Source organism: Orcinus orca, chromosome 15, assembly GCF_937001465.1.
Source record: "Orcinus orca chromosome 15, mOrcOrc1.1, whole genome shotgun sequence".
Classification (NCBI taxonomy): Eukaryota; Metazoa; Chordata; class Mammalia; order Artiodactyla; family Delphinidae; genus Orcinus; species Orcinus orca.
This window is the reverse complement of record NC_064573.1, coordinates 73,049,505-73,076,695: the sequence shown is the minus strand read 5'-3', so window position 1 is coordinate 73,076,695 and position 27,191 is coordinate 73,049,505. Positions and strand designations below refer to the sequence as shown.

The following is a 27,191-nucleotide window of genomic DNA, read 5'->3' as shown; positions in this document are numbered from 1 at the left end:
ACTTGAAGTATTTTTCTTTCCAAACCTACTGAAGTCAGAAATTATTAGCTCTTTTTTTTTTTCTTGCTAATCCTTATTCAGAGCATCAGATTAGCATGAGCTTGACAGGGTGACCTCTCGGAGTTGGTGTCATTCTACCTAAAGCAAAGTCTGTATGGCTTTGAGGTTAAAAGAATTGGCTTGAGTCCCACACTGCCTGAGTCCACAACTTGCCTAAAGCTTTGTGATCTTGGGCAATTTCCTTCACAACTTTGAGTCTCAGTTTCCTTATCTGAAAAATGGGGAGAATAGTATCTAGCTCACAGGATCATGGTTGGGATTAATGTATATTCAGTGAGGTCCTATCATGTGCCAAGTGGTCACACCAGTGAACAAAATATAGTCCCTGCCCCCATGGTATGTGGTGAGGAAAGGCAGACAATAAACCAATAAATATTTAATACAGCAGATGGTGGCAAGTGCCACAAAGATAGATAAGGCACAGTAAGGAGGATAGAGTGTCAGGGCAGGGAGGAGCTATTTCACTTCAGGGTGGTCTGGGAAGGCCTTTCTGATAAGAGATGGCTTCTAAGCAGAGTCCTGAGTGAAATAAGGAAGCAATTCATGCGGCTACTGGGTGGGTGGGGGAACTCTTCTAGGCAGAGATATGAGCATGTGCAAAGGTCCTGAGGCAGGGGCATGCCTGGCATGTTCAAGGAAAGGCAAGAAGGCCAATGTAGCTGGAGTGAAGTGGGCAAGGGAGCAGGTAGACTACATGATGTCAGAGAGGTGGCTGGGGGCAAGGTGTGTAGGACCTGGCAGCCCACTGTCAGGACTTTGGCATTTACTCTGAGATGGGAACCACTGAGGATTTTGAGCAGAGGAAGAAGATGATCTGACAGGTTTTCCCCTGGCTGCCACGTAAGAATAGGCTGTAGAAGGGCCAGGTAGCAGGGAGACCAGTTAGGAAGCTGTTGCAATTGCCCAGGTGAGAGATAACACCTTTGATTAAATTGGTAGCAGTAGGTGGTAAGTAGCTGTCAGATTCTGGATAGAAAATGTGTGTGTGTGTGTGTGTGTGTGTGTGTGTGTGTGTGAGAGAGAGAGAGAGAGAGAGAGAGAGAGAGAGAGAGAGAGATATCAAAGGTGATTCCAAGGTGTTAAACTTGAGGAATGGAGTGCCCATTTACTGAGGTGGAGAAGACAATTTATGTAAAGTGTTTAGCATAGATGAGGGCATGAAATAAGTGCTTAGTAAATATCAACTATTTGTTGTATTGATGATTTTGGTTTCCTGGGCTGTCTAAACTCAGTCACCCAAAGCTTTGCAAATGCTGAGCATACCTGGCAATAACATCATAGGCATCATGCCTGAGAATGTACTGTGGGCCAAGCATATGACAGACAGAATCTTTACCTAGCACTACCACCCTGCGAGATGTATGAAAGTCCTATGAGAAAATAAACATTTGTTGAATTTTTAACATATCCCAGGCATTGGGCATTTTTCACTTAATCCTGTCTCTAACACTGAATTGTAAATTGCATGAGAGAGATCTTATAGCTCTTGCATACTACTGTGTACACCTGGCACATAGTAGTCACCGTAGTTAATATTTATTAAATGAACCATCATTATTATGGATAGAGGGTGAGTAACTTCCCCAGGTGGGGCTGTGTCTTAAATTATTGTTTGTCAGATAAAGGGATGAATAAGTGCATATTACCTTCCCATTTTAGAGAAGAGGAACAGTTGGGGGCAGACCAGATTTGAACCCAGAATTTCCTGATCCTTGAGCTTGGACCCTTTCCATGGCTACACTGTGGGGCTTCACAGCCCCTCTGGCTGTGTTTGAGGATGCCTAGGGATTTGACAATCCTAATTTCACCATAACATGCAAAAACCCAGGCTACTCAGAGAAAGAAAGATCAGATTGTGAAGCTCTAGTAATATGATCCTAAATTTTTGTTTTCATGAAACTGCAGAACCTTAAAGCATTCGTTTTATCTAACTTGCTCAAGGTCATACAGGCTGTGAGGGATGGAAACAAAATGTGAATCCAGTCTTACCACGCCAGAGTCCCTGTTTATTCCTCTAAGTAGAGGTTCTTAACCTGGGGCACAGGACTCTTAGGGGGTGTCCGGATGTACTTTATAGTACCTTCTTCCCCCAACATTGTGTACTTAAACTGTGTGTGCTTAGGAGCAGCTGCATTTTTTGTGAGGGAAGGATTCATAGCTTTCATTATATCCTTAAAGGAACCTATAGTCAAAAAGTTTACTTTCATTTTATCTTATGTATCTATTTTTTAACTTTTATTTTTAAAACTGTTTTTAGATGAGTAGAAGGAAGAAAAATGACAGGAGGGGTGGGAAAGAATTGTAGAGATAAAATATAACAGATGTCAATTGTTTCCCGTTGCTATTCATTCATTCAACAAATTTGTGTAGAGCACCTGTTACTTGCCAGGTACGATTCCAGAGTCTGGGGATGCTGCAGTGGCAAAATCTTTTGACTCCCCTGATAGAACATAAACTCTGTGATGCCGACAAAATATTGTAATAATGATGATGACAATTATTATTATGTCCTGGTGCCATGAAAAAAATAGCGCAGAGTCAAAGGATAGGGAGGAGGGGAAATGGCATTTTAGATAGAGTGGTTTGTGCTCGGAACCTCCTGTTGCTGTCTACGGACTTCAACGAAGGGAGCGACCCCGGATGCCAGGGTGTCCTCCACAAACCTTTCTTTTGCGCTTAACCTCAGCAGGGTGCTGACCTTAGGGAGCAGGGAGTGCACGCAGGAGTGCGGAGCGCATGCTCCCTCTAGCTCTGCGGCTCCGAGCTTTCAGGCTAGGATTCTGCGGGCCGGGAGGACAGTGCGCAGCCTCCTCGGGTTAAAAGGCACCGCCCAATAGGAACTTCCTTTTGAGGTTCTGGCCCCGCCCCCACAGCCAACTTTTCTGTTTCCGCTTCCGGCGCTGCGGCCGTTCTGGTCGAAGATGGCGGCGGCAGCTGTACCCAGGGTTTCTGGGCTGCCTGGTCGTTCCCGGCTGCTGAGCCGGCCTATGTCGAGTGGCGCCCACGGCGAGGAGGGCTCAGGTACTGGGACTGGGTGCGCAGGGCGGGCCTCGGCCCCACTGGAGAGAAGAGCGGCGGGACTGTGACCTTGGCTTGAGGCCTTGGGGGAGGGAGAGGAGACCCGGGCGTATTACCGCCAGGCCTGAGCGTCGTGCCCCCTCTGCAGCTCGCATGTGGAAGTCCCTCACCTACTTAGTGGCGCTCCCCGGGGTGGGAGTGAGCATGCTGAACGTGTTCCTGAAGTCGCGCCACGGAGAGGAGGAGAGACCCGAGTTCGTCGCCTACCCCCATCTCCGCATCAGGTCCAAGGTACCCCTTGTAGTCTGTTCGAGTGTCTCTTCGCTTTTCATTCCAAATGCCAAGTTCTTCATTCTCTAAAAGCGTGGGTGCCGTGCGTGTAGTTTCTCATTTAATTTTCTCATTTTATTTTCTCCGGTCATATTTCACTTTCTTCTTCAAGGTCGTACAATAAGTGCCCTTCAGTTTTCCTTTCTCCGAGTCATCCCACCTTTTGCCTTCTGATACTGTTCTGAAACAGTTGTCGGTGGTACAAAACCTGGAGATTTGGGAAACTCCCTTAGACTGGCGAAGTCGGAAGGCGGTTCACCTTTCTAAAACCTGGGCATCTGGAAGCTACTAGCTGCATAATGAAGAGATTGACAGCTTCTGTTCACCTCTGTGCTAGTTATCATCCCAACTATGTCATCCTTTGGCTATTGATGCAGATATATTATAAAGTTATTACCTCACTTAGCCCAGGTAGGACTGGAAAATTAAGCAGGATCCTTAGATCCAGAAAGAATTTTTGAGTCTGAGCGCCACTCCCACCCTTGTACAATAGAATTAGAAGCCGTGCAGTAAGGTTTCTTAACCTCAGTACTATTGACATTTGGGGCTGGATAATTCTCTTTGGGGTGAGGAGGGACTGTCCTGTGAGTTATAGGATGTTTAGCAGCATCTTTGACCTCTAACCACTAGGTGCTAGTAGTATACGCTTCTCTCCCCAAGATGTCTCCATATACTGGCTTACGTCCCCACAGGGGCAGAATCATCCTGGGCTGGAAATCACTGCCCTAGAGCAATGCTTTTCAAAAGTAGCATGCAAAATAACTGAGGGTATGTTGCAGTTTCCAATCCAGAGATTTGTTTCAGGTCCAGAAATCTGCATTTAAGTAAGCATCTCTGCCCCCATACCCACCTCTACCACTTTGATACAGGTGGTGGGAGGATTGCACTTTCAGAAACACAGCACTGATGTACAGTTACCAGCGAGAGGCTTTTGAGTAACAAATTTGAGCTTGCTTTTCATACTGTCTACTTTACGGGCTCCCCTGGAATTTATAAGAGCTCCCTTAAATTATGGGAGGGCTGAAATATGCCAGTAGTTAAAGGACTAATTTCCATTTTGTTTTTATGTATTATCTGTTACTCACCCTACTTTAGGCAGTTCGTGGTAGTGTTGTTTCTGAACTATTTTCTGGAATTGCTTAATTGACATCTTCACTCCACAGCCCTTTCCCTGGGGAGATGGTAACCATACCCTATTCCATAACCCTCACGTGAATCCGCTTCCAACTGGCTATGAAGACGAATAAAGAGAACCTGGGCCATTACCCAGTGGGGACCACAGCACTGGTTTGGACCATTACTCTGCACACATGGACCAGAAAAGTGTTCGAGACCTTAAGCTCACCTTCTTGTATCCAGTGATGACCATTATACTTGATGACCATTATACCGATCTTCCGTCCCTTTGCTTATGGCAGGAGATGGCTTAAATAAATAATTTAGTCATGAGCTGAGAGTTGCATTCTTTGGTGGTGTTTTTCCCTCAGAAATTAACATTGATGTTATTTCTATTTCTGCAGTGAAGGTCTGCGGCTGCTGTTTACCGTGTTTCAGGTCCAATTCAGGCCTCCAAATAACAATGTTTGTAACAGGCCTGGCATTGGTTTCTTGTGCCTGGGGTGGGTAAAGCAGATACCACAAGTCAAGCTAATTAAGGGTCAAAACTGGGTCCTGGAAGACTTCAGGTGGCAAAGACACCAGCATTTGCTGAAGAATTCTCCCTATAGTCAGATAATTTTCTCCAAAGATGTCAAGTTCTCATCTTGGGTCATCTCTCAGCTCCCTTAAGGCTGGAAGGCTGGAAGGGTCAGAAATTTTTGGAGAAATAAAGGCAGTGTGACACATTTCTGCATATAGAACTGGCTTTGTTTCTGGAATTAAAACCTTCCTGTAGCCATAGGAATTAGGAGAGATCACCATTAAAGACCAATTAAGATTTCCTCTTCAAAATTTAAAACCTTTTAAGTAGTTGAAATAGTGGGAGCCAATTTATGGGCAGGATAAAGTCAAAATAGCATGAGGAACAATCAGAAAAAAATTATTCCCTCAGTAGCAATTATAATAACATTTGTTTTATTCTCAAGGCTCAACCAGACAGTTTTGTGGTAAGATTCAAGAGCCTATAAGGTTTTACTGGCTTGTGGGCAGGCTTATGTCAGGACAGTTATACTTAACTCCAGCTTGCTGCTTGGACTCCCTCAACTGGGTTCCAGATATCTTTTGTATAATGGACCTTAACCTGTCAAAATATAAATGCAGAATGTATTGCAATGACATGAAGGACTGGTCACATTAAATATGAAGTTATTAATTGGTAAAGTGGAGAAGAGATAATAGGATCTAGGACTTCTGTAAATCAAGTTTCATACTATATGGGCACATAAAAAAAACTGAACCACATTACTCAAGATATGCAATTGTGGAGACTACATGATATTCTAAAGTGTGTAAGTGCTCACCTGATCCTGACATTTTTTGGGGTGCCATTATATAAACATTTTAAGATATCTGTGTAGCTTACTGTGGAAATTTTAGAAATCAGTGGTTTCCATTTGCTATACGATACTACCTAGTTTAGATAAATCTTCATTTTAAAATGATAAAAAAAACTCCCCCCAGTGTATATATGGGATGTGTGGGGTTACAGGGTGGTAGTTCCATAAAGTGCACTGAGTTTCAGGGGCAAATAATGATAGAAACTAAATGTTACAGTTTGTTCCATCTTCATGATTACAGGCATTACAGGGCAGGGTGGGTAAAGGAGGCAAATAAAGTGAACTCTTTTCTCTCCCCATTTAACCAGATGCAGCATTTTGGCATTTTTATGATACACAGATTGACGTAATTCATTTACTTAAGTTGAAAGCTGGCAACAGCAAATCTTTGCAATTTAGGATCCTCCTGCATAGCCACTCCAAGGATCTTAATTGCTGAACTACACCATGAACTCTGAGATGGTGTTCACAGTGTTCTTGAAGCTTTCACCTCTTATGAGATCTGACACTTCTTCTTAAGGTAGGGAACTGTTAAAAGCTGTCTTCCCCTTGGCTAACCCAGTCCATCAGCAATCTTAACAGTTAAGTTACTATATAAAAATAAAACTGCTCCCAAGCATTGATCAAAACTGTTGTGCTGGGAACCCTTTCCAAAGCATTATCTCCGTGAGAGAAAAGAGAGATCCTAACCAGTTGCTTCCATGAACAGTAACCCCAGTACAGTTTACAAGTAATGCCCTTTGAAGCATAACTCAGGCAACCTTGGTCATCCTGACAACCTTATCAGCATTTACATACAAGATACATTTAAAACCGATCCCAGACCAAGTATTGCAACCATAATCCCATTATTTAGCACATTGAGTTCCTGCTGATGCCAAAGCCAGAAATTTCAAAGCAAAGAGTGATTTTTTTCATCATCTTTTACAAATGAGAGAAAAATATCAAGGAGGACAGGAAACTCCTCTCTCCTACATTCATCAAATCGATGCTATCTTCACAGCTTTAACTGGCACGATCCAGAGTCCTCAATTTCCTGATTTGAGGAGTCCATTTTCAAGGTGACTGTCAAGGTCAAGAAGAGCTTTCAGGCTTTTCTTTGCCGTGGCCCATGAACTCCAGTCCTTCAATAGGAATCTCCTTCTCCTTTATTGCTTTCTGATGGAAGAAAACACATGATAAAGGTCCACATGGAGCCTGAGGACCAAACTTCATAAATATGATGGTACAAAAGTAAATCCGACTGGACCATAAGGACTACCAAACATGATTCAAACCCCATGCTTTTTAACATAAGTAAGATTACAAAGAAATTAACTGTAAAACCAGAGAGATTGGAAAGAGTTAATATCAAAATTCAGAAGTGGAATTTAAACAGTATCACCACTCTATTGTGACAGACACAAGTTCAAATCAGTCCCAGGACTTACTGGCTATGTAACTTTGATCAAGCCTAACTTTCCTATCTATATTGGGTAAAGACAGCAGCTCCACCTGGAATTACTGAGGATGTTTTTTAAGTTAACTAATTGGGAGTGCCTTGCCCAGGGCTGTTATTACGATTCAGATCAGTTTCACATTCACTGGGCTGGAATGAAGATGTTCTGGCTAGTCAAGAGAGAATAAAATAGGCCAATGAAGGGAATATAACAAAAGGAGATCCTCCATAATGTCTAACAGGCCAGAGAGGCTAACACCCCTCCTTATCCCTCAGCAATATTGGAAAAGTGCACCACCGCAAAATCCAAGGAAACTTGATTCTAGTGAACTTCGACTAATCACTTCCTATTTCTGGGCGTGAGTGTTCCATGCATAAAATACGAATAACTATACCCACTTTGCAAGTTCAGGTTGAGCACCAAATGAACCAAAGAATGTTACTGGGCTCCGTAAAAAGTAAAGTGCTGCAAAAATATTTAACTTTGTCATTCGGAGAGATACCAGGCAGCCTTGGTGACGGTAGGGGAGAGAACTACTGTCACTGGTCTCATCGAGGCTTTTCTTCGCCCTGCCAGTCCCAAGGCCCTCAAGATACAATGCGTGAGGCCAGGGACACCGTAGAGAGAAGCCGGTGCCTGGGGTAGAGGCGAGAGGACCCGGGCCTCAGCTCACCTGAACACACTGCTGGTAGCGCTTGAAGAGGTCGGTGCACGGGTCCCCGGAGCAGTCCCCCTTGAGGAATTTCTCGGCAAACCAGCGATTGAAGCACTGGTCGTACTCACGCTTCATGTCGGTGCAAGCCTCCCCTACACTGTTCATGGCGTCGGCGGTGGCGGCGCTCTCGGATGTCATCACTTTTAAGCGCGTCGCTAGGCTTTACGAGAGGACGCACTACGGGGGCCGAGAAGGAGAGAAATGTGGACGCGGGCAGTGTGGCAGGGCCTTCGAGCGTCGGCGGGCGGGCGCCGGGGCTTCCCCTCCAAGGCCGATCCTCAGGTAGAGGCCGGGGCGTCTAGGCGGGTGCCGAAGCGGGGCGGGAGGCGGAGCAGGCCCCACCGGTGACCCAAGCCCTCCGCCTCATCCTCCCCCAGGGAAGCCGCCGGGTCACGGCCGAGCTGATCGAGCACCTGGAGCGGCTAGCGCTTGTGGACTTCGGCAGCCAAGAGGCCGTGGCACGGCTGGAGAAAGCCATCGCCTTCGCCGACCGGCTTCGCGCCGTGGACACGGACGGGGTGGAGCCCATGGAGTCAGTTCTGGAGGACAGGTAAGCTCGCGACTACGGCCCTCCAAGCCTTGCCTGCGGCGCCTTCGCTCCCAGTTAAGATGAAGATTAGTGTCTCATTTCACAGAAGCGAGATGCGAGAACTTGCCCACGGTCACCCCGCGGGTGCTTTCACTCTTTCCCTTGTTCATTATGGATCCTGTCCCTCCCTTGTAGAATCCTCGATGGCTCCCAGTGTAACTAGGAACAAAATCCGAACTGCTAAGCTTCACTTTCGAGGCCCAACTTCCTAGAGGCCCTCCCTACCGCACCGAAGTACTGCTTTTATCATTCCAACCACATTGGCTTCTTTACCGTTTCTCCAACACGCCAGATTCGTTGCTCCTCTAGGATCTTTGCATTAACTCCTTATCCTGTCTGGTTTTCTTTTTTTGGCCGTGCGGCATGCGGGATCGTAGTTCCCAGACCAGGGATCGAACCCGCGATCCCTTCAGTGGAAGCGCGGAGTCTTAACCACTGGTCCACCAGGGAAGTCCCAGGGTTTTCTTCTAATATTTTTCTTGATAATCTTATTTTTGTTGATTTGTAATGTTTCTTGTTAATAGAATGTGAGCTCATGTCTGATTTCCTTGCTGCTGAATTCCTGTCTCAAAAATTTTAAATGTACATATTTTCTGACCTCGTGGTTCCCTATGGAAATATCTGTGAAAGTGCATCAAGATGTGTTCACAAGCACCCAGGGTATGCAAATCTGTTTATAATACAAAACAACAGAAAAGAAACAGACCCCAGAAACATTCTAAGTGTCCTTCATGGCTAAATACATCATCATAGTACACTGGAATATTTGGCAGTTAAAAATAATGAAATAACTATATGCTGATATGGAAAGGTCTCCAAGATATACTTAATAAAAAAGGCAAAGTTCATGACATCGTGTATGGTATTATCGATACTTTATGTGTAATCTATTTTATATACTCTGGTGTATGCATTAAGTTTTGTTTTGTTCCCTGAAAGGGCATGCAAGAAACTATTAACGATGGTTAGTGTTAAAGAAGATGGGAATGCAGAGGGAAGTTTTTTTGTTTGTTTTTTGGCTGTGTTGGATCTTCGTTGCTGCGTGCCGGCTTTCTCTAGTTGTGGCAAGCGGGGGCTACTCTTCGTTGCGCTGCGTGGCTTATTGTCGTGGCTTCTCTTGTTGCAGAGCACGGGCTGTAGGCGCGTGGGCTTCAGTAGTTGTGGCACGCGGGCTCAGTAGTTGTGGCACATGGGCTTAGTTGCTCCGTGGCATGTGGGACCTTCCTGGGCCAGGGCTCAAACCTGTGTCCCCTGCATTGGCAGGCGGATTCTTAACCACTGCGCCACCAGGGAAGCCTAGAGGGAAGTTTTAACTTTTCATTTTACACCTAGGGCCCAAAACACAAATGCCTAAGGGGGCAGAGTAATAACCCAAGTAGTGAAGTAGTGTAATGAAACAGGGAGGGGTGGGTCTTTGACAAAGCAGCTTATGAATACTAAAAGGGTGCAGCCTCTACCCACCTCTACCAATTTTTGCCAAATCTTAATACATTTTAAAAGAAATGATCTTTTTTGAAAAGCAGACTTGTTTGCTGTTTGGGACTGCAGCTTCTTAGAAAGGATGCGTATGTAGCCTATAAAGATATGGGCAGTCTACAACTCTGTCCTAGCCTTTTTCTGATGGAATTTTTAAAAATAAACTCCTGGTACAGGTGGGAGAAAGAAAGCTGCCATTAGTCAATGCCGGTAGGGAGAGCCACACTTATCTGTAACCATAACCTTCATGTAAAGTGCTTGCTAGCCTCGTGGTCTCACTCCAGTCTTTTTTTTTTTTTTTTTTTTTGCGATACGCGGCCTCTCACCGTTGTGGCCTCTCCCGTTGCGGAGCACAGGCTCCTGACACACAGGCTCAGCAGCCGTGGCTCACGGGCCCAGCCGCACCGCAGCATGTGGGATCTTCCCAGACTGGGGCACGAACCCGTGTCCCCTGCATCGGCAGGTGGACTCTCAACCACTGCACCACCAGGGAAGCCCTCACTCCAGTCTTTGATTCCTTCAAATCCTCTATTTTGTAATCTTGATGCTTAGGTCTAGGGAGGTTAACCAATTTGCCCAAAGTTACAGTGTTTCAAAACAGAAATCTGATGTCATTCTCCTACCCAAGCCCTTCAGGTGGCTTCCTAGTGCTCTTTAGGATAAAAAGGAAAGCTTCACCATAGCCTGTGGGGCATCATTTAACCAAGCTTCTGCCCACTTCTTCAAGACATTGCTTTCCCAGAGCTCTCCATTCTTTCCCCTTGTTAGAATTCTGGGCTCTTGCCTTTACCCCCATCTCAGCCCATGCATTCCTTTTTTTTTTTTTTTTGGCCTCACTGTGCGGCATGCAGGATCTTAGTTTCCTGACTAGGAATCAAACGCGTATTCCCTGCAGTGGAAGCGTGGGATCTTAACCACTGGACTGCCAGGGAAGTCCCCACATTCCTTTTTTTTTTTTTTTTTTTTTGCCTACTTAATTTCCTTTCTTCAGATTTCAACTGCCACTTCCTCAAGGAAGTTTTCATTCTTCTGTATTGAGTCAGGTTCTCTTTCAGGACCTGTGGCTCTCATGGTATTCAAAAGAGCTGTAATTTTACATGTATTTATACATGTATTTAATTGATATTTGATTCTCTGCCCCTCTCCTACTGCTTGTCCACCTCACAGGAAGCATGTCTGTTATTGCTCATCTTCATCTAGCACTGAGCAGACACTCAGTAAATGTTTGTTGAATGTTCTTTATTATCTATGGGAAAGGTGGGAATAGAGTGCAAAGAGCAGTCAGAATTTCCCAAGGCATCTAGAGGGTAACTATAAAGAAATGCAACTATTATTCAGGGAAGAGTTTGTGGAAAAGATGAAGAGGGATTTGGTTCTGGTAACTGGAATAGTGACTTAGTATTCAGTGATTTGCAATCTTGCCATAAATTAGGAAACCAGTTTGGGGTAATGATTCCATTTTAGATGTGACATTTGTAGGATTTTCATGTTTTGAATGTACTGCCTTCACTGACATTTGAAATGGAACCCAGTTAAGTGAAGACAAGTGTTAAATGGTTTTAGGTGATAGCCACACTAGCTGTAAAGGTCCTGACTGGCTAACGGAAATATCTTGGCCCATTAATAACCTATCATTTGTTTTGAGCTAAAAAGCATTAGCATGCTTATGTACCAGGCACTAAGATTTTATATGCGTTATATCTCAGTAATCACATATAATCCCGAAAGGCAAATACTAGTATCTCTTTCATAGATGAAGAAACCAAGGCTCAGAAAGGTTATGTAACCTGCGCCAAAGTTTCACAGGTATTACGAGGAGAATCCAGGACTTGGAACTCAGAGCTTCTCTCAAATACTGCTCTAGATATGCCCTCTAAAGTCAGCCCCAGGAATTCCCTGGCAGTCCAGTGGTTAGGACTTGGTGCTTTCACTGCTGGGGCCCGGGTTCAATCCCTGGTCGGGGAACTAAGATCCCACCAGCCTCGTGGCGCAGCCAAAAAAATCAGTCAATCAATCAATAATAAAGTCAGCCCCTAGAAACTTTATCCTTTTTCATCTCAGATCCAGAGACTGACTCAGGTGACATCTCTGACTGCAGCCAAATAACTTCAATGCTTAGGACGTCCCTCAGAGCCTTATTTGCCAAATCGATTAGCGCTCATTTCAGTCCACATGAAACTAGAAATAAATTAAAAGGCTTGTAGATGGAAGTAGAGTGGTGCCCAGAGAAACAACTCCTGGCAGCCTGATAGCAGGGAAGAGGCAGAAAGAAACTAATACAACAGCAGAACTGTTCCATTGGTCAGCCCAAGGGCCAACAGAGGCACTTCTTCTGCCATGCTGCCATAGTGCTTTCCATGAAATTAAATGCATTTCCCTCAATTACTGGTTTAAGTGCCTTGTCTGTGAGCTTTAGAGGGCAGGGATTTCTAATTCACAGTCAAAAGTTTTCTCAACCGGGGTCTTTCATCTGATTGAGGACACAGAAAGATCAATGGACTCTTTTTTCAAGTCTCCCAAGGATGGTACATAACTAACAAGTAGCCCAGATGCATAGAAGTTGTCCTACGTATCTGGACTAAATGCTCTTATAATAGAACCCTGACTGAGAAAGATGAGGTGAGGTAGACATTCAGTCAGTTATAATTGATAGGCACTTAAAGAGCTCATCTGGTGTTGTTTGGTGTTTTATGCATGATTCCAAGGTCAAGAAAAGTTAAGCGACTTGCCAAGTGAGGGGTCTGCTTGGTGTGCCACCCTCAGAGACCCTGTGTTCAGTAGCCTGTGTTTAAGAAAATAGGGAGGTGTGGATTTATTCTACAAACAACTCCATCTTAAATAGTAATTAGGTGGAAATGTGTGATATTTAAAGAGGTGAATTTTGTCTTTCTGGAAATGTCACTTAATAGGAAACCCAATTACCAAATGAGTGAACAAATCAATTGCTACCTACTGTTGGGAAGCAGTAGCTTTTAACCACCTCTTGGCAGTAGTATAGTCTTTTTTGTCAAAATCTCCAAACGCCCAGGAACAATTAGCAGCCTCCAGTCCCTATGGACTGGGAGGGTTGTGAGTGATTATAGCAGGTTAAGTGCATAGGTATTCTCTGAATGAGTAGTGGGGACTGAGGTGTACCCCGGGGTGTACAAACTCTTTTTGAAAAAAGAGCAGGTGCTATTCAGCGCCCACCTTCTGTTGCCCTAAGAATGCAAGCCCAGCATTACCAGACCTTTTTTTTTTTTTTTTTTCAGACCTTTTTTAAACATCATTTCATTTAATTGTCCCAGCAATTCTCTGAAGCATTTTACAAACAAGGAAACTGATACATGGAAAGGATAAGTAACTTGCATACAGGCCACGTGCAGCTCTGGGGTTTGAATTCTGCAGTGATTCAGGAGCCCAGTCTCTTAGCCATTTTGTTATATTGCCCAACAGAAATATAAACCCCAGAAAGTCCAATGGTCACCTTTGCAGATTACTTTTATTTTTGTTCTCCAAGTTTCCTTGAATGAGTATGAGTGCATAATCCTTGTATGGTAAAAAAAAAAAAAAATCTAGTGCGACCTTCACTTTTTTTGGCAAGAAGCTTAAGGTCTTAGATCATACTTGTTCAAGGTGACGCATTAAGACGGTGCCAGTCCTGGAATAGAGTCCAGCTTTCCACTCTTTGCACCATGAATAAGTGTTTATCGTGTCTTGCCCAGGGCTGGGTGCCCCAAAGAAATAGAAGAACCAATCCTTTCCTAAAAGAATCTTACCATTACAACTTGGTCTTCTATGCAGCCTTTACCCAGATGTTCATGTCACACCCTTGCGCCATTGTCCCATTAGGTTTAGCCTGCAGTCTATGTCTGGCTCAGAGCAGAAAGAGCTTGGCTGCTACCCTCTTAGTGATTGAGCAGACTGCTTATTTTTCAGCCCAGGTATCTGGAAGCCAACTCAAACCTCTTGTCATGCACTTTTAAACCTTAAAACAGTAGTGAAGCCCCACAGATGTGTTCAACTCCTGTTTGGTTTCACTAGTTTGCCATCTGGATAGTTTAATGAAACCACTAAGCCCCGAAAACAGTGTGAGATTCTTGAGCTATGTTCGTGGTACATCTTGCAAGGGCAGGTACTTTTACATCCACAAAGGTGGTTGCGATGAAAAAAGCACTCATCTTAGGGGTACCAGAACCGGGCTCGGATCCCAGTCCTGTCACTTAGCAGCTTAAGTTATTTATAACCAATCTTGAGCAAGTTTCTGCACCTTGCTCATTTCCCATCACTCCCCCCAATCCAGCTGTTTCTTTTTTTTCTAAGTGTATACATATATTTTTTAAAATTATTATTTATTTTTGGCTGTGTTGGGTCTTCGTTTCTGTGCGAGGGCTTTCTCTATCGCGGCAAGCGGGGGCCACTCTTCATCGCGGTGCGCGGGCCTCTCACTATTGCGGCCTCTCTTGTTGCAGAGCACAGGCTCCAGACGCGCAGGCTCAGTAGTTGTGGCTCACGGGCCTAGTTGCTCCGCGGCATGTGGGATCTTCCCAGACCGGGGCTCGAACCTGTGTCCCCTGCATTGGCAGGCAGATTCCCAACCACTGCGCCAGCAGGGAAGCCCTAAAGTGTATACATATTTTTAAAATATTTATTTATTTGGCTATGCCGGGTCTTACATGGGATCTTCATTGCTGTGTGCAGGATCTTTAGTTGTGGCATGGGGGCTCTTCTTTTTTTTTAATTAACTTATTTATTTTTTCTGCATTGGTCTTTGTTGTTGCGCGTGGGCTTTCTCTAGTTGCACTGAGGAGCTACTCTTCATTGTGGTGCGTGAGCTTCTCATTGCAGTGGCTTGTCTTGTTGCGGAGCACACGCTCAGTATTATGGCACACAGCTTAGTTGCTGTGCGGCACGTGGGATCTTCCCCGACCAGGGCTCGAACCCGTGTCCCCTGCATTGGCAGGCGGATTCTTAACCACTGTGCCACCAGGGAAGCCCAGCATGCAGGCTCTTAGTTGTGGCATGTGGGAGCTAGTTCCCTGACCAGGGATTGAACCTGGGCTCCCTGCATTGGCAGCACGGAGCCTTAACCACTGGACCAGCGGGGAAGTCCTAACCCAGCTGTTCCTTGATCATGGTTAAGGAGTGACATCACCTGTTCTGAGGACCTGTCCCTCACCCAGGCTGGGTTAGGTCCCCCTATCTAGTCCCTTGGCGAGCACTGCTTACCTCTGTTAGATTTAATATATTATACTGTAATTGCCTTCTTACCTATCTCTGCCAAAAGCAACTTACCCATAGTAATCATAAAAAATATTAAACATATCAATCCTGAGGAATAATTACCACTTACCTCACAGGGTTCTTGGGAGAATCTATAAATGGTAGGCTGTTATTTGGTCTGCTGTTGAGTACAGCTCCTCCATCTTTGAGCAGTGACTATAACTCAAGAATATGCTGCTCCCTTGTTCTCCCATACTTGACCCTCTCCACCTATGCCCTAGAAGCCATGTTCTGAGAAGGTAACCTTAAACTTCTGGTTTTGTAGATGTCTGTACTTGAGATCCGACAATGTGGTAGAAGGCAACTGTGCTGAAGAACTACTACAAAACTCCCATCGCGTTGTGGAGGAGTATTTTGTGGCTCCCCCAGGTATGTGTTGCCCAAAATGGCTTAACAGACTGTCCCACACTAAACTAAGAATGCAGTAGGAACTGTGAGGCCCAGATTTGCTATGTGAAAGCACTTTGACAAGTATAAAGTGGCAAAAGGGTGAAGGAAGTCAAAAGGTAAAAACTTCTAGTTATAAGTTAAATAAGTCCTAGGGATATAATGTACAGCATGGTGACTCTAGGATGTTAACTAATCTTATCATGGTAATCATTTTGCAATATACACATGTATCAAATCATTGTGTTACACACCTTAAACTTATACAATGTATGTCAATTATCTCAATAAAACTGGAAATTAAACACATGGAGATTACTCCCTTCTGCTTGTGGACGCCGCCGAGTAAGCATCGTTGACGTCTCCCCCACCACGTCTAAGTCAGAGTCACCCAAAGAGCCCGAACAGCTGCGGAAGCTCTTCATCGGAGGTTTGAGCTTTGAAACAACCGATGAGAGTCTGAGGAGCCATTTTGAGCAGTGGGGAACGCTCACAGATTGTGTGGTAATGAGGGATCCAAACACCACACGCTCCAGAGGCTTCAGGTTTGTCACATATGCCACTGTGGAGGAGGTGGATGTGGCCATGAATGCAAGGCCACACAAGGTGGATGGAACCAAAGAGGGCCGTCTCAAGAGAAGATTCTCAAAGACCTGGTGCCCACTTAACTGTGAAAAAGATTTTTGTTGGTGGCATTAAAGAAGACACTGAAGAACATCTAAGAGATTATTTTGAACAGTATGGGAAAATTGAAGTGATTGAAATCATGACTGATTGAGGCAGTGGCAAAAGAGAAGCTTTGCTTTCGTAACCTTTGATGATCATGACTCTGTAGACAAGATTGTCATTCAGAAATACCACACTGTGAATGGCCAAAACTGTGAAGTAAGGAAAGCCCTATCTAAGCAAGAGATGGCTAGTGCCTCATCCAGCCAAAGAGGTCGAAGTGGTTCTGGAAACTTTGGTGGTGGTCATGGAGGTGGTTTTGGTGGGAATGACAACTTTGGTCGTGGAGGAAACTTCAGTGGTCAAGGTGGCTTTGGTGGCAGCCGCGGTGGTGGTGGATATGGTGGCAGTGGGGATGGCTATGATGGATTTGGTAATGATGGAAGCGATTTTGGAGGTGGTGGAAGCTACAATGATTTTGGCAGTTACAACAATCAATCTTCAAATTTTGGACCCATGAAAGGAGGAAACTTTGGAGGCAGAAGTTCTGGCCCCTATGGTGGTGGAGGCCAATACTTTGCCAAACCCCGAAACCAAGGTGACTATGGTGGTTCCAGCAGCAGCAGTAGCTATGGCAGTGGCAGAAGGTTTTGATTACTGCCAGGAAACAAAGCTTAGCAGGAGAGGAGAGCCAGAGAAGTGACAGGGAAGCTACAGGTTACAACAGATTTGTGAGCTCAGCCAAGCACAGTGGTGGCAGGGCCTGGCTGCTACAAAGAAGACATGTTTTAGACAATACTCACGTGTATGGGCAAAAAAAACTCAACGACTGTATTTGTGACTAATTGTATAACAGGTTATTTTAGTTTCTGTTCTGTGGAAAGTGTAAAGCATTCCAACAAAGGGTTTTAATGTAGATTTTTTTTTTTCACCCATGCTGTTGATTGCTAAATGTAATAGTCTGATCATGACGCTGAATAAATGTGTTTTTTTAAATGTGCTGTATAAAGTTAGTCTACCCTGAAGCCATTTTGGTAAACTACCCCAACAGTGTGAAGTTAGTATTCCTTCAGGGTGATGCCAGGTTCCATTCAAAATTTATTTACAACCTGCTTTGGTGGAGAAGCTACTGTCTTCCGAAACCTTGGTGTAGTTGAACTGACAGTTACTGTGTTGTGACCTGGAGTTCACCATGAAAAGGGTCACCCAAGCCAAGTCATGGAGTTTTTTGATTATTAATATATGATTGTTGGCACACCCTATGCAATATATCTAAATTGGATTATGGTACCAGATATAGATGGGAGTGAAGCTTGTGTATCATCCATTATCATGTGTAATAAACAATTTAATACCCTCTTGAAAAAAAAATAATACATGTATTAATAACAACAAAAAACAAAGTATATACAGGTGGTGACACTAAGGTGGCAGTAGATTCCAGGGGTCACATTCACCTCTAGGGGCCAGGTGTTAACAGGAATGAGCAAAACAAAAACAGGACCGAGGCAGGGAGAGATGCGTAGAGTGGCAAATCTGGAGCTCAAGCTATGCCTAAAGGGGCAGCTGGCATGGGCTGCTTCTCATTCAGTGCCAGGCAAGAATGGGAGCCCATTTTCCCAGAGAACCTGGACATCTGGCATTTTGTGTGCTATTTCCCAAATTTTAAGTGTTAATTCAAGATTTAAAAAAATACCATGAAAATAAAACATACCTGCTGCAAGCCAGGTGCATCCTGTGATCAATCTGCAACCCCTAGTGTGGAGATTTGCATCTTTAAACCTCACTGTAACTATTTTAAAACTCTGGGCCAATAATAAAACCCAGAACATTGGGTAGCTGAACTGCAGATAGGTGAGCCCTCAGAGCTGCTGCACCCCTCTGGACATTGGGGAATGGGACTAGCCTAAGCACTCCAGGTAGATGGCTTTCCAAGTGCCAGCTTCAAGTTCAGAAGATGTCCCTCAGTGGAGAACCATCGTGAGCAGCCTCCAGAGACAAACATCAGTCCTCTGGCTCAGGGAATACCTCTTTGATCAAGACCAACCAATTAAAGAAAAGCTCTGGTTGAAGCAAGGATGGGAAGGAAAGCTAAAAAAATTTTGAGCTCGGACTTCCCTGGTGGCGCAGTGGTTGAGAGTCCGCCCGCCGATGCAGGGGACACGGGTTCAAGCCCCGGTCCGGGAAGATCCCACATGCCGCGGAGCGGCTGGGCCCGTGAGCCATGGTCGCTGAGCCTGCGCGTCCGGAGCCTGTGCTCCGCAGCGGGAGAGGCCGCAACAGTGAGAGGCCTGCGTACCGCAAAAAAAATTTTGAGCTCATGCCTCTGATTAACTGAACCACCTCAGTTAACTGTGGAGAGAAATAAGATTTTATAATCTCTCAATCTCAGTGTCTGATAGTTGTTGCTGTTTCAGCAGACACATCCATTGATCACATGTGCTGTTTCTCAAATAGAACCTTGTGTCAGACTTTGCTTCTTGGGAAAAACTGAGTTCACAGTCATAGTCTCTCCGTCCTCTCCCATATGCATATAAATGTCCAATTAACCTGTCTCTGTTACTTACTGAAAAGTGTGCATTGATTACGCTTCACTTATAACTGGTTCTTTCAGATCATAATTAGAAAAACAGTGTAATAGCTACACTTATTTCCACTGCTTATTTTTCATAACAAACCAGTTAGCTCAGTGTAGAGCCAGTTGGAAAGCAGGCTCAACTATAACATTCCTTTTTGTTATTGTTTTCAAACAGGTAATATCTCTTGGCCAAAGCTGGATGAAAAAGAGCCCTTCTCACACTGCTGAGTAGCTATTCTGGGAAGGGGTGCCCTCTAAAAACGTGGAAGTGCAATGACTATTTTGTTACGAACACTAATGTTCCCACTTCCTTCAGTCACCTGAAAAAAGTGATGGTTAAGTATCTCTTAGTAACTATTTTGAAGACAGAACTGGGAAAGATCTAGCCAAAATAAGGCAAATAGTCCCTGATGCCAACGGAAGTAGAAGGTATTGCCAGTTTCCAAGGAAATGGATCAAGTGTACTCACAGGCTGTTTTGTATGGAAGATTTTATCCCCTCCCCAAAAGACTGTCTACCAAACTGCATTTAAGTGAATTTTTCTATTATGTAACTGTTAGACATTGCATCTGATCACTATGTGACAACTTGAGTTGTCCTTTTCAGTTGCTGCTTCCATTGACTTGAGCAGCCTTTTATCTTTATTGAACACACTTAAATTTGTTCTTGGGTACCCACTTTGCTCCAAGCAGAGGGCTGACTTCCTGCTAAGGTTAGGAGGCAGCTTTGGGAGGTGATGGATATGTTTATGGCCTTCATGGTTGTGATTTCATGTGTGTATACTTAACCCCAAACTCACTGAGTTGTATACATTAAATGTACAGCTTTTTACAGGTCAACTGTATTTCAATAAAGTGGTCTAAAAAAAAAAAACTAGTCCTGGGCCTGTGACAAGGTAGGCCCCCTGCCCCATGATTACTGAACTGAACAGAATCCCAAGACAGTGGGGTTTTTTGTTTGGGGGTTTGTTTTGTTTTTTAAAGCTCAGATACCAGGGACAAATGAGACAAATTTAGGAGTGAAAGTGATAGAACCAAAACTTTTTTGGTTTTTTTTTTTCCCTAACCAACTGCCAAAGTTGGTTTTGGCTAAGAATTTCCCAATGATCTTTATGCTGGTGCCCACTTTTAAAAGTCTGTTTTTAGCCTTCCCATTCCCTTCCCCTATCTGCAATGCGCCCTCTTTTCTTTAAAGCAGCTTAATTTACACAGTTGGCCTTGAATTATAAGAGAACCCTGAACCTGCCCTTGGGATTGAAGTTCTCAGACCACCATCAGAGCAACATCTTTATCCCCAAATAAAGTAATCCACTCCTGCTCCTTACCAGCTGGGTATAAGCTGCCACTACAACTCAATGATTTTTTTTTTTTTTTTTTTTTTTTTTTACTATATCAGTGTGCCTGTTTGGTGAAATCTATGAACGTAATTAAGGACAATCACACATGTCAATTACTAAACGTTTAAAATATATTTCTAAACAGAATGGGCCGACTTAAGTCACAGTAACAGCTGATCTCCGTAGAAGAGCAACCCACAAAGATACAGCACTGTTTTTTTTCCCATCATCAGGGGTGAAAAATATACAACTTGTTTCTGAACCAAAACCATAATTACCGCAGTTAAAAATGTTTCACTGCTAATATGGCCCTGGTAGAAATTATGTAGTTTTATTTCCTTAAAAAAAAAAAAATTAAAAAAATGTCCTAAGACACTAAATCATCAATCTGGAATGTAGATTCTGAGCACAAAGCAGCTCAGTTCACCTAAAAAATAAAGAAAAAATTCCCATCACCTGTCTCAGTAGGGTCTGAAAGGAGAGAAGTAGTGTGGGGAACCCCTGCTTTGGTATGGAGAGTCACGGCCCCTTGACCCAGACCGAGACCGTGAGTAGCCATAGCTGGTGCTTCTCTCTGGATAAACGCGTATGTAGGAAGTTTCACCCTGAAATTCAAACAAAAGGTAAAGGAAAAAATAAGACCCAGAAGAATAAAGCACACCAACACCTAACATGGCTGCCTAACAATAATAGTTAAGTATTGAGCATTTACTGTTTGCTTGGCACAATGCTATCTCATTAAACCCTCGCAATAGTGCAGGAGGTAGGTATTCTTGTCCAAGGTGACACAAATAAATGGCAACTCGATTACGTGGTAAATAACTCAGCTACTAGCTACTACTGTTAACATATCTGAATTCCTGCCACTAACCCCCAGAATCTGACCTGGGCTAGATGCTTAGTTATCTTCATAATTTAGCTTCCTGGCAACTTTTTTTTTTTTTTTTTTTTTGCAGTACGCGGGCCTCTCACTGTTGTGGCCTCTCCCGTTGCGGAGCACAGGCTCCGGACGCGCAGGCTCGGCGGCCATGGCTCACGGGCCCAGCCGCTCCACGGCATGTGGGATCTTCCCAGACCGGGGCACGAACCCGAGTCCCCTGCATCGGCAGGCAGACTCTCAACCACTGTGCCACGAGGGAAGCCCCTAGCAAGTCTTTTAAGATAATGCTATTATTGTGACTATTTTGCATATAGAGGAACCAGGGTTCGGAGTAGGTCGGCTAAGATTTTAATAAGCAGCAGAGAAGTCATGTCCAGGCAGGCCTACCTCCAGGCCCTTTGCCCTCAGCCAGCATTCTCAGATCTAAAGACCCTAAGATGAAAGAAGCCAGATGCTTTTTCCCTCAGTGAAGTCAGTAATTTGATTACCCTTACTGAGACCCTGCTTTGTAGTATAACTGACGACCAGGTGCTGTTTTGTTTCTGCTGCAAATTCAAGTCTTAGAGGACAGTCTGAGCAAAAACACTGTCAACCCAGGCAGCCTCCAAGCCATAAAGTTAGGGAATTATATGAATCCTTAGAAAAAGAAATGGGCCCAGAAATTCATGTCCCCAGACATCCCTAAACCCCATAGCAAGTCAGGACAGGATAACCAGAAAAAATGTCCAATTGGTGGTCTGGTATCTGGTCTCAGTGGTATCAGAGGAATAGTCACCATTTGAATCAGACTGAGATCCAAAGCAGCAGCCACCTACTTGAAAGGAAGTACATGAAGAACTAAGTCCCCAGGGTGAGGTGATGAACAACAAGAAAATGCCAAGGGCTCAGGTTTCAAAGAGGCTCCTGCATCACTTTGGGAAAGACACAGTGAAGTGACAACTCAGCCCCAGTAGCAGTACCTAGAAGGGCTGAGATGATGAGGTTGGCTTGCAGAGCCCAGACTAGACCCAAAGGAGGGAGAGCCATAATAATTAGGTTCATGGAGGGACACTGCAGATTAAGCCAGTTGTGAAAGGGTGTTATCATGGAATAGCTCACCACATTATGACAGACTGCACCAGTATTCTTTCCAGGTTAAAAATACTATGACTGCAGACTTCTCTCTGTTATGACCCTGCAGGGCTTAGGCATGATGAATTCCTTGGCTTTGTCCACGTAAGATAGATCTTTAATGGTATTGTGAGGTCCTCAAATGGCAAACGCATGGCCTGTTGCTACTTCTGCTAGGTCAGCTTCAGGTGGAGTGGTCTAGGTACAAGCTCCTCAACAGAAGGTGGGGACCCACCTCATGAGAGCGGAATTTGGTGTCATCCAGTTTACGCAGGGCATATTCCATGTCTTCTTTTCTGAGATATTCAACCATCCCCATTCCATCTTTCTGCACATCTGCGTAACAGACATCCCCAGCTTCTCGCATATGATCTTTCAGGTCCTGCCAGCTGCCTGATGGAGGAAGTCCTAGGCACAGAGAACATAAGAAAAGAGGCCATATCCTTCATCTATGTTAAGAGCCATCAAGACCTAGGGTCCCTTCTCCATCAATCACTATTTTTAAATCCTGAGGGTCCCCAAATCACAATTTTAATAAGGGACACAAAACCAGAGAAGAACACTAAAGTATGTGTGGTAAACCACCATAAGAAGCTGGTCCTAGGATAATCTTCCAGAGACCAAGCCTTTCTGACAGACCAAGAAGTTCATCCCATTATAGGTTTAGTACCTCTAAGAATTCAGAGCCTCTCTTTCTTTGTCCTTCATAATTAATAACAAACTCCCAAGACTTTGAGTTCTAATTTTTTCCATTATGAAATTTATCGGTACCAATTATTTCTTGCCTGACTGGGTTCCCAGGACATGGGAATTTTGAAACCATCCAATAAAATAACCAAAGTGTAGCTGAAGTAACACAACAAAAATCTAAAGTTTGTTTTCTTGTAGGTGTGAATGACTGACAAACTAGACAAAGTACCTCTTAAAAGATCACCAACACTCTTCAATACAGTAGGGGAAAAGGTAAGACTCAGACGCTAAAACTAGTCGGGAGTCATACAACCCTACCTGATGTCATGAAAGGGAAATGTGCTCCTGCTCTCAAAGGCTGTGTTTACCGCTCACAGCTCAGGACTGCAGCCATTTCCTAATAGTTTTCTAAGCAGGATTTCAGAGCAGCATGGAGAGAAAAAAAGATATGTATGACATCCTGAAGGAGGGAATAGAGTTCTGGGGTTAAAAAATTACAAAGGGACACAGATAGGCAGATACTGACAGTATCACTCTCAAGCACCATGGGAGTCTGATGTGACTGTGTGACATTCACATCTAAGACAGTGCCAGGCTCCTCAATACACTTCACTCCACCAGGGCCCTAAAACACCCCTGCAGTGTGCAAAAGGCCCCAGGTTTTTACCAGTGTGTTAATATTTCAAAAAGATGCATAAACCTCTGAGCTTAGCATTTCATCACTTGTCAACACTAGACATTTCGTTCTATACTTTGCAATACAATCACTAAGACTCCCAAGTTGTAGTTTTGGTTTCTTTTTTACATAATTCCAAAACCACCACAAAATATGGCCTATTTTAGGATCCAAGGCTAGGTAATTTGTTCAAATCTGGCTTCTGCAATGTCTTTCTAGCAAGTCCGACACCAGGGTACATTCCAAAAGAAAATGTCTTTAGAATTCCAGCTCAAGGGGTTTTGCCATCTTCCCTTTCAACACTAGAAAACTCCATTATAAGAAGAAAGTTTATGTTCTATCAAGGCTGCACTATCAGTGCAATTTCATTGGCAAGGTACCTGCCTCACTGGCAGGGCTTCAGACTGTCACTGTGCATGGGCTGTTGAAAAGAAAACCCCACACATCCCACGCACTGAAGAATAACAGCTAACATTTCTTGGAGGCCAGACTCTGTGCTAAGTATTTTACATGCATCATCTTATTTAGTTTGAAAGGAACATACCTGAAACAAGAACTCGGAAATCAGATCTTCTTGTAGGAGGCCCATTCCTCCCACCACGGGGCCACCCACCCCGACCTCCGTAAGTCCTGGGGAACTCCACACGAAGCCGGCACTGGCCATAATCATAACCATTCCTTCCATAAATTGCATCCTCAGCATCTCTGCAAAGAAAAGTTTGGAGTTAGTGCTACTCAGGAGGGCCGACTGACTTCCCAGTGAGGAACATGAGTAACAAGAATAAAAAGAAAACCTCAAGTGAGAAAACAAACAAAAGAACAAAAACCCGGAACTTGATGCGCTACTGCTTTGGTTTGAAGACCTTTCATGATATTGGAATTAAACTTTACAGCTGTCACACACAGGGTTCTCTAGGTATGAAATGATAATGAATAGATAAACAGATAAGAGAACTAATTCAGAAAAAAATAAACTGTTGACAGATGACTGATTTTGCCAATAAAAGTGTTTCTCTAACCTTGGTGAGCTGTTTCTCAAAACGCACACCACACACTAGTTCTTTAATATTCTTCCTCAAGGCCTAGTACATTCAGGTCTATAGAAAGAAAAACCCATTTAAAAAGAGGTAAGGCTCAAAAGACAAATGCAAATTAGTGTTTTGTGAGGAATATGGAATTCCTTCAAGTGTACCTTTTCAGCATGGTTTGGAGGACTAAGTTGTCAAAACCACTCTGGGTACAGTTTCATCAAAAGAGGTAAATATCCAATAAAGTAATACTTTAAAGTCTTTCCTAGGGCTCTAGGAGAGTTAGGAACACCAAGCTGGTTCTCCAATATTGATAGGAGAGAGAATGCCCTCAGAGGGTGAGAGGACAAACAGCTGAAGACATACTAATGAAGGCAGCATTCAGTTGTCACAGGCACATAAACACTAATCAAGATTCCAGTCCCAGGATTAAGAGCAAGGAGGACCACATCCAGTTCAACCCTAGCTATATTCATAATACAGTGAGAGAGAGGCAGAACTGCCAGGGTTTAAGACTGATAAAAACTGTCCTCAGTTCAAATCATCCTCCTGCTACGTACTAGGAGTTGTCTCTGGGTAAGTATGTGATCAAGATTTTACATGTGAATGTAATATGCCTGTCTCACAGGGTTTTTGTAAGGATTAAATAAGATACTACGTGTGCAGTGCTTTGCTTGAAACTTGGCATCTAGTGATAGCAAAAGATAGCTTTTCATTATGAAAGGAATGAGGGAAAAGACGACATACCATACAGTAAGTTTGTATTCGGCAGGGCAGTAGATTCAAATCCTACCTTCCCTAGTACCCTTCCCTTTCATCAACTCTAAATCCTGTTACCTCATCTGAAAATGTGATTAGTAGCACCTAGTTTATAGACTATTGAAAATGCTAAATAATACATAGTATGGCACATGACACATAGCAACTTAAGAAACACGGGAACTGTTACTAATTAACAGAACAACCTTTTCCAGTTTAGGTGTGTGTGAAAATGCCTAGTTCCATTTTTTAAGGCAAATGGCAAGACACTAGGAATGAGCTCCGTCAGAGTCTTCAGCCATCAAAGCCTCAGGGTACATCCAGCCTCCTCATCCTCAGACGCTGCCCCTTGCCTCGTATCACCCACGGTGGGCAGGACACCCCACGGGCAGTCCTCCTAGTGAAGCCCGCAGGGCGCAGACTAGGCAAAGCGCTCCCTCTGCCAGTGCTGGAAACCAGCGAGCGGGCTCCGATTTACCCCGAGTGTAGTAACCAACACAGTACGAACCAACAAGCGCAGTGTTGAAAGTTACCAGGCCTTTTCTGGGGCAAGGGCCGACACTCTTTGCAAAGTCACAAAGACCCCCTTCGAGCCGGTTTCGGGATCTAGAGCTTCCACATCCTCGGGGCCCTTAGCATCTAGCGGTGCCTCCCTTATTAGAGAAGGAATAGTGAAATCAGAGACCCCCATCAGACTGTTTTACAAGTTTTCCCAAATCCCTGACGCTTTTATCAGAACGAGGCCCTGGCCGTGTGGGGCGGGGCGCGCGTGGATGGAGATCCGTTCCATCAAGGAGCCCCCCTATACGCCCTCCAAAGGCATCCACACCCCGGCACTGTGCGCCCCACAACGGCGAGTCCCAGCTGCGGGGAGGAGTGGGCAGGGAGGGCGACCCTTCCCTCCTCACCCAGTCCTCTCCGGGCCGGCTCAGGGGCCAAGCTTCCCAAGCCCTGGGCCGCTTTCTCCGAAGGGTGCCTGTCCTGCCGCGAGGGAGAGAACGGGCATCTGTACCATCCCTGAGGTCGGTCTGGGTGGGCCTGGGCCCTCCCAAGACCCGGCTTTTGTGTTTCTAAGTAAAAAAAAAAATTATAGAGGAAGTGACGGAGCAAAGAGCAAAGGACTGCCCGGAGCCCCGCGGCGAGAGGAGGCCTCAGCCTCCACCCGGGGGCGCCGTGAGGGGTCTGCGGCGAGGGGGGAGGGGAAGCCCTGGAAAGGAGCGGGGAGAGGAGAGAAGGCGGGGGCCCGGGGCGTCGGGCCGGCCGGCGGGCTGGCGGGCGGCGCGGGGCCCTCACCGCGGGTCCTCGAAGCGCACGAAGGCGAAGGGCACGAGGCCGTGCCGGTTCTTTAGCTCGATGTCGCGGATGCGGCCGTACTTGTAGAAGAGGTCCTCCAAGTCTTTCTCGCGCACGTCGGTCGGAAGGTTCCCCACGTAGATGCGTCCGTCGCCCTCGCCGCCGCGCTCGTCCGCCCAGCCCGACATCCGCACCGCGCGACGCCGCGGGCCTGCCGCAGCCCACGTCCCCGCCGCAGCCTCAGCCGGGGTCCCCCCGCAGCGTCCCCGCGGGCTCGGAGGCGCTCAACCGCACAGCATTGTGGGAACAGGAACGGAAGCGAAAGGGTCGGAGGAGGCAAAAGGAATCCTCTTAAAGGGGACGCGGCTGCGACGACTGCGCGTGCGCTTGCGCCCCCTGTAGGT

General features: G+C 45.0%; 4 protein-coding genes and 1 pseudogene across 5 annotated transcripts; 3 read left to right on the top strand and 2 right to left on the bottom strand.

The window, feature by feature from the left end:
* The first annotated feature begins 2,926 nt into the window (after positions 1 to 2,926).
* On the top strand, positions 2,927 to 4,862 carry LOC101282104 (cytochrome c oxidase subunit 6A1, mitochondrial). The gene is made up of 3 exons (XM_004281423.4): positions 2,927 to 3,081; positions 3,227 to 3,369; positions 4,572 to 4,862. Exons 1-3 carry the CDS (start codon positions 2,982 to 2,984, stop codon positions 4,653 to 4,655), a joined length of 327 nt encoding a protein of 108 aa, XP_004281471.1. The 5' UTR covers positions 2,927 to 2,981; the 3' UTR covers positions 4,656 to 4,862.
* A 410-nt stretch (positions 4,863 to 5,272) lies between these two features.
* Positions 5,273 to 8,195, bottom strand: TRIAP1 (TP53 regulated inhibitor of apoptosis 1). Its single transcript, XM_004281422.3, has 2 exons — positions 8,016 to 8,195; positions 5,273 to 7,061 (listed from the first exon to the last, which is right to left on the bottom strand). Exons 1-2 carry the CDS (start codon positions 8,193 to 8,195, stop codon positions 6,978 to 6,980), a joined length of 264 nt encoding a protein of 87 aa, XP_004281470.2. The 3' UTR covers positions 5,273 to 6,977.
* A 3-nt stretch (positions 8,196 to 8,198) lies between these two features.
* On the top strand, positions 8,199 to 19,888 carry GATC (glutamyl-tRNA amidotransferase subunit C). 2 transcript variants are annotated; one of them, XM_004281421.3, is made up of 4 exons: positions 8,199 to 8,339; positions 8,435 to 8,607; positions 15,650 to 15,753; positions 19,191 to 19,888. In XM_004281421.3, the coding sequence occupies exons 1-4, from the start codon at positions 8,259 to 8,261 to the stop codon at positions 19,241 to 19,243; spliced, it is 411 nt and encodes a 136-aa protein (XP_004281469.1). In that variant the 5' UTR covers positions 8,199 to 8,258; the 3' UTR covers positions 19,244 to 19,888. The 2 variants fall into 2 exon arrangements, with proteins under 2 accessions (XP_004281469.1, XP_033264635.1); XM_033408744.2 differs by lacking the exon at positions 19,191 to 19,888 and having other exon boundaries at positions 15,650 to 16,274.
* Positions 16,279 to 17,210, top strand: LOC117197287 (heterogeneous nuclear ribonucleoprotein A1-like; annotated as a pseudogene).
* Positions 19,889 to 20,460: 572 nt separating the features above from the next.
* Positions 20,461 to 27,123, bottom strand: SRSF9 (serine and arginine rich splicing factor 9). Its single transcript, XM_004281420.3, has 4 exons — positions 26,788 to 27,123; positions 24,252 to 24,412; positions 22,577 to 22,749; positions 20,461 to 20,956 (listed from the first exon to the last, which is right to left on the bottom strand). Exons 1-4 carry the CDS (start codon positions 26,973 to 26,975, stop codon positions 20,813 to 20,815), a joined length of 666 nt encoding a protein of 221 aa, XP_004281468.1. The 5' UTR covers positions 26,976 to 27,123; the 3' UTR covers positions 20,461 to 20,812.
* Positions 27,124 to 27,191: the final 68 nt, after the last annotated feature.

What these genes read in the sequence shown, in the direction of transcription:
- LOC101282104 (XM_004281423.4), top strand. Translation starts at nt 2,982, where the DNA reads ATGGCGGCGGCAGCTGTACCCAGGGTTTCTGGGCTGCCTGGTCGTTCC. An exon ending in CCACGGCGAGGAGGGCTCAG is followed by an intron (nt 3,082 to 3,226) that starts GTACTGGGACTG and finishes CCCCCTCTGCAG; the next exon opens with CTCGCATGTGGAAGTCCCTC. An exon ending in ATCTCCGCATCAGGTCCAAG is followed by an intron (nt 3,370 to 4,571) that starts GTACCCCTTGTA and finishes TTCACTCCACAG; the next exon opens with CCCTTTCCCTGGGGAGATGG.
- TRIAP1 (XM_004281422.3), bottom strand. Translation starts at nt 8,195, where the DNA reads ATGACATCCGAGAGCGCCGCCACCGCCGACGCCATGAACAGTGTAGGG. An exon ending in GCTACCAGCAGTGTGTTCAG is followed by an intron (nt 7,062 to 8,015) that starts GTGAGCTGAGGC and finishes TTCTTCCATCAG; the next exon opens with AAAGCAATAAAGGAGAAGGA.
- GATC (XM_033408744.2), top strand. Translation starts at nt 8,259, where the DNA reads ATGTGGACGCGGGCAGTGTGGCAGGGCCTTCGAGCGTCGGCGGGCGGG. An exon ending in CCTCCAAGGCCGATCCTCAG is followed by an intron (nt 8,340 to 8,434) that starts GTAGAGGCCGGG and finishes ATCCTCCCCCAG; the next exon opens with GGAAGCCGCCGGGTCACGGC. An exon ending in GAGTCAGTTCTGGAGGACAG is followed by an intron (nt 8,608 to 15,649) that starts GTAAGCTCGCGA and finishes CTGGTTTTGTAG; the next exon opens with ATGTCTGTACTTGAGATCCG.
- SRSF9 (XM_004281420.3), bottom strand. Translation starts at nt 26,975, where the DNA reads ATGTCGGGCTGGGCGGACGAGCGCGGCGGCGAGGGCGACGGACGCATC. An exon ending in GTGCGCTTCGAGGACCCGCG is followed by an intron (nt 24,413 to 26,787) that starts GTGAGGGCCCCG and finishes TTTTCTTTGCAG; the next exon opens with AGATGCTGAGGATGCAATTT. An exon ending in TTTCCGAGTTCTTGTTTCAG is followed by an intron (nt 22,750 to 24,251) that starts GTATGTTCCTTT and finishes CTCTGTGCCTAG; the next exon opens with GACTTCCTCCATCAGGCAGC.